At 43.9% G+C, this 10,137-nt stretch overlaps 1 protein-coding gene across 1 annotated transcript; it reads right to left on the bottom strand.

Annotated features, from left to right (window-relative positions):
* Window positions 1–1,420: 1,420 nt before the first annotated feature.
* Window positions 1,421–6,493, bottom strand: LOC144990025 (NLR family CARD domain-containing protein 3-like). The gene is made up of 7 exons (XM_078942442.1): window positions 6,480–6,493; window positions 6,255–6,333; window positions 5,901–6,093; window positions 4,135–5,761; window positions 3,922–4,092; window positions 3,611–3,822; window positions 1,421–1,431 (listed from the first exon to the last, which is right to left on the bottom strand). The coding sequence occupies exons 1-7, from the start codon at window positions 6,491–6,493 to the stop codon at window positions 1,421–1,423; spliced, it is 2,307 nt and encodes a 768-aa protein (XP_078798568.1).
* Between the last annotated feature and the right edge of the window lie 3,644 nt (window positions 6,494–10,137).

Raw genomic sequence — 10,137 nt, 5'->3', positions numbered from 1 at the left:
AAACCAACTGATGTTTCTGCAGCAACAGCAGAAAAAGTCCACTTCCTCTTTCTGCTCAGCTCTTCTCCAAACAGCACTGAATCATGGGAGAATTTCAGCAGCATGATGCTGGAAAGTCTTCCTCCCAGTTTTCAGGAGATGATCTTCCAGTCCTTCTCTGCTGCAGCCCTTCAAGCAGAGACTTTCAGCTTCAACAGATCAAAGCAGAGAGAAGAAGGAAGTGATGAGGAAGAGTCAGCAGCAAATGTTGGACATTGATCCCTGATCCATGACTTCAGCTCAGAATGAAGAGTCAGAAGCTGCTGGGAGCTTTGATGGATGATATGATGATGTTTGTGGATGAAAAGGTGAGGATGTTTGTGGAGGATGTGTCTGTCAGAGCAGCATCCAGCTGCAGCATGACTCTGTCACTGTCTGCTCACAAACATCAGCCGCTGGACTCTCAGCTGCATCTGCTGAAACACAGCAGCAGGACTCAGAGTATATGTGAGCGTGCACGGCTGCTTCTTCTGCACGCGATTTAAAGGAGTCTGTTGGAGCAAAGACACAAAGAAGAGCTGATGGCTGCAAGCAGAACTTTGTGGAGCACAAATGTCAGCAGACAGCTTTGAAACAAGCAGCTGCAGGAAGAAAAGAAGAAGTTCTTCTGCAGATCTTTGAAGAGAACAAGCAGCTGCAGGAAGATGCTGCTGCAGATCAGAATCTGGACATTTCTGTTCACTGTGGGTCAACACAACTTTGTCATCATATTGATCTGAACACAACTGAAACATGGAGTCTGACCTCAGAGTCTGCAGTCTGCAGTCTGGACTCTCCAGAAAACCACACAGTTGAAGAACCCCTGAATCCAGCAGGTTCTTGTTGCAACTCAGGTCCAGTTCTGTCAGATTAGACGGGTTTTTTTTCAGAGCTGAGACCAGAACTTCACAGCTGATCTCTGACAAACTGCAGTTCTTCAACCTGAAATCAGACAAAGAAGTGTGTTCAGGAGCAGTGATGCAGCTGGAGGTCCAGGAACTTGACATTATATTATATTATTGACATTATATTATTTTCACTGTTAGGTAATTTCTTTTGGATTTTGACCCAAAAACATAAAGGTTACTGAAAACTGACAGTTGCAAAATAATTTCTCATTTGAAATATGGAACAAAAAACAAACAAAAAAAACTCATGACCAGGACTGCTGCTGAAGTAGTTCAGATAGTTAACGGCACATTTGATGGGAGAGAAATGACAGAGCAATGCAATATTTGAGTGTCTGAAGATCACAGACACAACAAGAGTCTGAAGAATCAAAGTCAACAGATCATTCTGGCATGAAGTGGGAATCTTCAATTAGAGATCAGATTTCCACAGCTGTGACAGCATCAATGTTTCCCCTTGAACTGCTGAAGTTTCCATGAGGTTCAACACAGATTCAGATGAAGACTGAAGAGGACAGAAAAGAAAAGCATTCAGTTGTTTCATGGAAAGATTCTGCAGACACTAAACTCTCAAAAGCCCATTTAGAAACTTGTTGAAGTGTTGGATTTCATGTAGGAGTTTTGGAAAACAAACTATTGGAAGTGTGGAAAAATCCAGGTCAGCATGAAGTTTGTCTGCAGAAACTCAAAGATGTTCACCACAAGAACAGAATGAAGCAGAGCTAAACTTTCCTTTCTCTCTTCATCCTGACCGGAAAAAGCAGTCTTTAGTTCTCCTCTGAAAGCATTTCCTGACATCTCTAAACTGTAGAGGGGCCTTGAAAACCATGAGGATCCACGGAGCCCAAAATGTCTGAATGTGGTTAGGATTAGGGTTATTATGGCCCGCAGCAGTCACAGACTGTGACACAACCTTGATTCTACAATAACCAAAGAAGTTTCGTTGACCTTGGGAAGAGGCCGCCATCTTGAATTTTCCAAAAAAGCACCTTTAGTAACGGATACAAACGTAAACTCGTCCTAGGGATTTTTATCGATCTTCGAAAACTTCGAAACTTCTTGGGCATCAATGGCAAGCTACTGTGGACAAAATGTTGGAATTAGAAGTTGAAGAATTTGAAAGGCGGGCTGCACGGTGGCGCAGTGGTTAGCTCACAGCAAGAAGGCCCCCGGTTCAAGTCCCGGCTGGGGGACATGAAAAACACAACATCAATAGGGGACCTTTCTGTGTGGAGTTTGCATGTTCTCTCCGTGCATGCATGGGTTTTCTACAGGATATCCGGCTTCCTCCCACCGTCCAAAAACATGCTTCATAGGTTGATTGGCAACTCTAAATTGTCCATAGGTGTGAGAGCGAATGGATGTGTGATTGAGGATATTCTACCCTGCGACAGACTGGCGACCAGTCCAGGGCATCCCTTGCCTACGCCCAAGTTGCCGGGATAGGCTCCGGCAACCCCGTGACACAGAATGGGAAAAACGGTCAAGAAGATGAATGAATGAAAGAATTTGAAAGGCGTGCACGTGGCAAATTCGCAACTGACTCTGACTCTGCTAAAAAAAAAAAAAAAAAAAAAAAAAAAATTTTTTTTTAAGAATCCGCTAACGAAACCCTTTTAACTTTGTCGGGTATATCCAACCAAAGTTTTGAAATCATGACGGGATGGTGACACGACACACGGTTTGGTGGCCATTTTGTTCCAAAATCTGCCATTTTGAGATTTTCGCGTTTTTACACAATATGGAAAAAGGAACTTTTTTTCGAGCGATTTTCACGAAATTTGACTCGCATGTCCCAAGCGTAAGTCTACAATCACCTATGGAGTTTCGTCGACCATTGATCTCGGGAAAAGGCCGCCATCTTGGTTTTTCTATAAAAAACACCTTTGCCACCGGATTCAAACGTAAACTTGTCTTTGGAATTTTCATCGATCGTCTTGAAACTTTTTGGGCATCAATGGCAAGCTACTGTGGAAAAAATGTTGGAATCAGTAGTTGTAGATTTTGAACAGCATGCGCGTGGCAAGCTAGCAAAGTGGCGCACCGTTACAACGCCAATGTTTTTCAATGGACTACTGTGAAATTTGAATGCATTCATTAATGCCTGAAACTGAATACATTGAAAAACACTGGATATGGACGAATAAGGAATGTGGGCGTGGTTAGCATAAAACCACTGTTGTTAAGGACAACAAAAAGTTTACTTTTTCCGATTCGTCTGAAACTGACATCGATCTGTTCGACATCAAAAGGCGACCAAAACAGAAAATTGTTGCTATGGAGATAACAGAAAAGCCGCCATTTTGAAAAAGGTGTGGTTTTTACTAACTTATGACGTATAGCTCTCACCAATGGAGCAATGTGTTTTTCTGAGTCAGTTGATGATGCTGATCGCTATGCTAGCACTTTTAGCCAAATTAGCGTAATTAGCATAAATAGCAAATGCAGCTTTGACTAGCCTTTAACAAAAGTGGGCTGTGAGGGCGGTGAGGGCGGTGGTGGTGCGTAGAGTTGAGCGTGGAAGGCAGGTTGCGTCTGCGGGCCATACAACGCCGCTTGAGGCTTTAATTTTCTTATTTTCTTTTCTAGGGTGGTTTTGCTTTTACTTCTATGCAACAGTCCTCTGCCGTTTCGTCTGCACTGTTGTCTATTTAACACTTTCTCCAAAAAAGAGAAAAACAGACAGAACTTGGACAGAATCAACAGTTGGATGAAACCTGACCTGAGAGTCTCCAGTTTACAGTCTGGACTCTCCAGTCCAGCTGACAGTATCTCCACTTCTGAATCCTGCAGGTTGTTGGAACTCAGGTCCAGAACTCTGAGTCTGGAGGACTGAGAGCTGAGAACTGAAGATAGAGCTTCACAGCTTCTCTCTGACAGATTACAGCCTCTTAGTCTGAAAAAAACAAAACACAGACAGATAACCTTTATGAAAACTTCCATGTTTCCACTCAGATTCATTTGTTCACTGAAGGTGATTTTCCTGAGTTCTTACAGAGCTTTGTTGGAGGCTTTGATCACTGGCAGCAGCCTCAGAAGAGCCTCCTCTGAAGCAGAGTATTTCTGCAGGTCAAACTCTTCCAGATCTTCTTCTGATGACAGTAAGATGAATACCAGAGCAGACCACTGAGCAGGAGACAGTTTCTCTGTGGAGAGATGTCCTGACCTCTGAGCAGGAGACAGTTTATCTGTGGAGAGACGTCCTGACCTCAGGAACTGTTGGATCTCCTCCACTGGAGGACTATCATTCAGTTCATTCAGACAGTGGAACAGGTTGATGCTTTTCTCTGCAGACAGATTCTTACTGATCTTCTTCTTGATGAACTGGACTGTTTCCTGATTGGTCTGTGAGCTACTTCCTGTCTGAGTCAGTAGACCTCGTAGGAGACTCTGATTGGTCTGCAGTGAAAGACCCAGGAGGAAGCGGAGGAACAAGTCCAGGTGTCCGTTTGGACTCTGTAAGGCCTTCTTCACAGCACTCTGGTAGAACTGGACTGAGCTGTTTTGAAAATGAAAAGAAGACCAATACTTTTTCTGTTGTTCTTCCTCCATGAGGTTGAGTCCAGAAGTGATGAAGGTCAGGTGGACATGAAGAGCAGCCAGAAACTCCTGAACACTCAGATGGATGAAGCAGAAGACCTTGTCCTGGTACAGGCCTCTCTCCTCTCTAAAGACCTGTGTGAACACTCCTGAGTACACTGAGGCTGCTCTGATATCGATGCCACACTCTGTCAGGTCGGATTCATAGAAGATCAGGTTTCCTTTCTGCAGCTGCTCAAAAGCCAGTTTTCCCAGAGACTCCATCATCTTCCTGCTCTCTGGACTCCAATGAGGATCTGTCTCAGCTCCTCCATCATACTTGACCTTCTTGACTTTGGCCTGAACCACCAGGAAGTGAATGTACATCTCAGTCAGGCTCTTGGGCAGCTCTCCTCCCTCTCTGCTCTTCAGCAGATCCTCCAGAACTGTAGCAGTGATCCAGCAGAAGACTGGGATGTGGCACATGATGTGGAGGCTTCTGGATCTCTTTATGTGTGAGATGATCCTGCTGGCCTGCTCTTCATCTCTGAACCTCTTCCTGAAGTACTCCTCCTTCTGTGGATCATTGAACCCTCTGACCTCTGTCACCATGTCAACATATCCCGGAGGGATCTGATTGGCTGCTGCAGGTCGTGTGGTTATCCAGAGCAGAGCAGAGGGAAGCAGGTTCCCCCTGATGAGGTTTGTCAGCAGATCAGCCACTGAGGTGGGCTTTCTAGGGTCCTTCAGGATCCGAGTCTTGTGGAAGTCCAGAGGAAGTCGACTCTCGTCCAGACCATCAAAGATGAAGAGGACCTGGAAGTCTTCAAAGCTGCAGATTCCTGCTTGTTTGGTTTCAGGGAAGAAGTGATGAACAAGTTCCACCAAGCTGAACTTCTCCTCTTTCAGCACATTCAGCTCTTTGAAAGTGAATGGAAATATGAAGTTGAGGTTCTGGTGGGCTTTGCCTTCAGCCCAGTCCAGAGTGAACTTCTGTGTTAAGACTGTTTTCCCGATGCCAGCCACTCCCTTAGTCATCACGGTTCTGATTGGTTCTGGTCTTCCAGCTGGGAGTTGGAAGAGCTCTTCTTGTCTGATGCTTGTTTCTGCTCTGTCTGCTTTCCTGGATGCTGCTTCAATCTGTCTGACCTCATGTTCTTCATTCAGCTCTCCTCTTCCTCCCTCTGTGATGAAGAGCTCTGTGTAGATCTCATTCAGAAGGGTTGGGCTTCCTGCTTTATCCATCCCCTCAAACAAACACTGGAACTTCTTCTTCAGACCAGATTGGACTTCATGTCGACAAACTGCAGCAGATCCTGAATGAAGACAACAAACAGTAAATCAACTCTCTGCAGCCCTGAATGATGAGGGTTTGAATCCCTGTGGTTCCATGTGTTCAGACATCAGGAAATCTTCATTTCTCAGCAGCTGAAACCTTCAGATAAATCCTCTTACTGCTCTGCAGTCCATCAGCCAGCTCCTCCTGCTTCATTCTCCTCAGGAAGTTCACTGTGATCTTCATCAGTGACTCTCTGCTGCTCCTCTGCTCTTCATCCTCCAGCTCCTCCTCATCCTCCCTGTGACTCAGAAGCTTCTGGATCTTCTTCAGCTCCTTCTTGACAAAAGTGACAATGTTGTCCTCCAGCAGCTGCAACAGAATTCCAGATGAATGAGCCAATCAGAGTGAAGTCATGGAGCCAAACATCAGCTCCATGTTGGACACACTGACAGTCCACTGGTGTCCAAAGTGCAGCATGGAGACGACTGTGGACAGAATGATGGGAAAGTAGTTGTTGTTCATGTACAGACCAGAAAGATGGAGTCCAGCTGTGTTTGATGCTGCTGGACAGACGGACCACTGGGAGTCTCTGAGCTCTGCTGGTCCAGTCTGTGAACAATCAGCAACAATTAGCTTTATTCTTTCTGTACACACCAATACTAACACAATGAAGATAGAAATGTTTGTGAGAGAGTCAAAAACTTGTTGGAATGAAAAAATGTCTCTCATTTGACGCAGTTTCAACATTTACGTACATAAAATCACCCATTGACTGGTCACTCCTGAATGAAACACAGCTGGGTTCAGATCCAGATCCAGTTCTGAGTCTCTGATGGATCCTGATAGAAAAACACTTATTTTATTAGAAGTGAGTTTCTTTCATGATGGTGTTTGATGAGTTCTTTTGGATTTGGATCATCTCAGATCATAAATGCATCATGAATGCTGTGGTTTCCAGAACAGCAATGATTCCAACGTTAGTTTTGACTCACAGATGAATCAGAGTTACAGAAAACTGGATCATTGATTCTCATTTAGACCAGAAGAAAATGAAGAATTTAATGTTTGAGTTTGTTGATGAGACAAAGAAAAACTTATATTTACCATTTTTATGGACACTAACCATTATGCATTAATATTTTATAATTTCTGCGGTTAACGATAAGATTAACTTTATTCAAGACTTTCATTAAAATATTTGACTAAGCTGTTTCTTTTCTAATCCAAACATTTGTTCAGATCAGAAAATATTAAAAGATTCATTTCTGTTTAAAGTTTCTCCAACATCTCTGCTCTTAGACTCACAGATCTTCTCTGATCTTCTTCAGATTTAGATCAAAGCTCTGCTGTCTGTTTGGGATTATGAACTCTCAGTCATCGCTTTTCTTCAACAACTTTCTCTGAGGTTCCTGAGCTCTAGAGGACACTTTGACTTGGTCTGATCTTTAAAACCATTATGAAGCAGAAGAAGAGAAATGACACAAAGTGGGAGGAGCCAACGTGTTAGTCAGAAATGCTTCAAACACTTTGAACTTCTGTAGTTCAGTGAACTACAGAAGTTCAGTTTGTGCTTTGGTTGATAAGCACCCGGTTATCTGGAATGATGTAGAAAATCCCAGAGAACAAAAATGTAGAAATTCTGATAGCAGAAAGTCAAACTAGAACAATGTGATGTTTGGAAAGCAGGAAAATCTGAATCCTAGGAGTCTGCAGTGATTCTTCTCATTAGACTGGAGCTGCTGTCAGTCAGAGTCAGCAGTCAACATGTTTTCTTCTCCAACATCTCTGATGTCTCTCAGAGACTCTCAGAAGACTCAACTGAAAAGATCTCATCACACACATGATGCTCCAAGTGAGTCTGATCAGAGAGATCCAGAACTGAACCAGACCTCAAGTCCTTCATCTGAAAACTGTTGATCATCTGAACTAGAATCCAGCCTCCAAAAACTCTGACAAACACTCACTGTTCCACTCCTAGATGGATGTTCTTGAAGTTTATAGGTAAATCCTTTGATATGTCACTCCTCTCTGACCCACAGCTGGATCCAGATCCAGGTCCAGGTTGATTCCTGTGTAGAATAAAGGTTGCTGGTGGGAGTGCTGAGCTCTGACATGGAGAAGATCATGGACAGTTGGAGATGTTCATCTCACCTCTGAGCTTTGCTCTGGTTGTCATGGTTACCACCACTGCTTTTAGAGGGAGGGGCTCCCTCCTGTATTTCCATTAAACCACTGAGTACTAGGACTGCCCTAAAAAACAATACTTTTATGAGAAAAAGTATTTCACACTGCTGCCAGAAATCCACTTCCTGTGGGTCAAGAATCTTCTTCTGAAGACGTCCAGTGTCCTGGAATTCTCTTTAATGTCCTTCAACTTATCATAAAACAATGTCCACTCACTAAAAGTCTTAGTATTTCCTTGTTTGTTAAAATGATTCTGAATGAAAGACTGTTTCCTAGTCTTTTGTTAGCAACAAGACTATTGCTTTAATAATGGAAGACTTTCATTCCCAACTCATAACTCATGTAATGATTTTATTCTACTGTATTTATCCCAAATTTGTTCTCTGCCGAAATCATCCCCTGGGGGAGCGGTCAGAACAGTGCTCAGGAGGCAATAGCGGCAAAGGTTTGGCCCAAGGGCCCCGATTGGGTGATGTTCATTGCTTGCCCTTGATATGGTAATTGCCCCCAGTTCCATTGTTCATTCCCCTCCGGGAATCAAACCCTAGTTTCCTGCGTGGCAGCTTCTCACATGACCAACCCATTCATTCATTTTCTGTACCGTTTTTCCCTTTCCGGCCACTTGTGGGCGAAGGCAGGGGACGCTCTGGACAGGTCGCCAGTCTGTCGCAGGGTAGAATGTCCTCAATCACACACCCATTCACTCTCACACCTAGGGACAATTTAGAGTTGCCAGTTAACCTATGAAGCATGTTTTGGGACGGTGGGAGGAAGCCAGAGACCCCGGAGAGAACCCACGCATGCACAGGGAGAACATTGATGTTGATTTTTCACGTCCATCAGCTGGGACTTGAACCGGAGGCCTTCTTGCTGTGAGGCAAGAGCGCTAACCACTGCGCCACCGTGCAGCTACAACTCTAACTCTAACTTTATTGTTGTACAATATTGACTCTTACCAACAATCCTACCATTTTTTTCTCATAATTGTACAAGTTTATTCTGATATTTATTTATTTGAACTCTCAAAGTTCAAATGATTGAACTAGAAAAACTAGACAGACAGCTCTCTGCTAAAAAGAGTTAAGACACACCCAGGAGGATCACAACAACTAAAGTTTAGGGTCAGTGCAGACTAACAGCAGATTGAAAACAACCATTTAAGAGATGAAAAATAGAATATATATTTGGTGAAAAAAAAGCAGAAAAATCTTTGTTTTCATCAAATAATGCCTCATGGTCTCTGCTACAAACATTTCTATTCTAGGATGTTTGTCTGATGGAATCTGAGAGAACATGAACATAGAATGAGGAAATATGACTCTACTGAGTTCCAACATACAGTTACCTGGAACTGTAAACTATTACTTTAGTAGTGAGTTCTCACACAGACTTGGATGGAGGAGAACAGGAAGGTTTGGAGAGAGAAATGAAAAAAGCTGATTGTTGTTGACTTGATGAAGAAGAGTCCTCCATGTTGTTGATCCAACAATGATGAAGCTTTGGAAACAGCAGAGTGATGAGAGTTTGCAGAGAAAGAAGAAGATCTTCTCCAAACATTCAGAAACAAACAGTCAAGTTAGTGAAGACAAAGTTCCAGAAACAAACTCACTTCAGTTTCTGCAAAGAGATGAAGAGGAAGAAGAGTCTCCCTCACCGTGTCAACGCAGCTGCAGTACTGATCACTGACTCACAACCAGGAAGAGTCCACCTGGATGGAGGCGGGGCAGCATAGGTGGGCGGGGCAGCACAGGTGGGCGGGGCAGCAGGTGGAACAGCTGAAGGGGAATTTTAATGTCAGATTCAGACTGTGAGCCTTCCTGGAATCAAACCCTCAACCTGCCTGTTGTCTACCAAGTGAACAGCCACTGCCCCACAGTCAGAACGTCAGGATCTGATCAGGTTTTGTCTTGACATGAAAAAAGGGGGCGGGGCTTCTTGTTGGAGGTGAAATGACTGTCAGGAGCTGCAGGATGTTTGTTTCCTGAACTAAAGACAGAGAACAGGTTCAAGAATAAAACCTGACACCACCTGACAGCAGCTGAGAGGAGGGGCGGAGCTTCAAGCTGATTGACAGGTTGTTGATCTCAGTGACTGAGAAAGATGAGGTCATGTGACCTTCTGCATCCAGACGTGCATGAACTCCCCTCATCTGCCATCTACTGACACTGAAGCAGAAACTCTGATGGAGCTGAAGGGAGGGGCCTGACTATTTCCTGGAAACAGCTCCTT

This window comes from Oryzias latipes, chromosome 2 (assembly GCF_053564925.1).
Source record: "Oryzias latipes strain Hd-rR chromosome 2, Olatipes_Hd-rR_3.1".
NCBI classification, from domain to species: domain Eukaryota; kingdom Metazoa; phylum Chordata; class Actinopteri; order Beloniformes; family Adrianichthyidae; genus Oryzias; species Oryzias latipes.
This window is presented reverse-complemented; position numbering and strand designations above follow the sequence as displayed.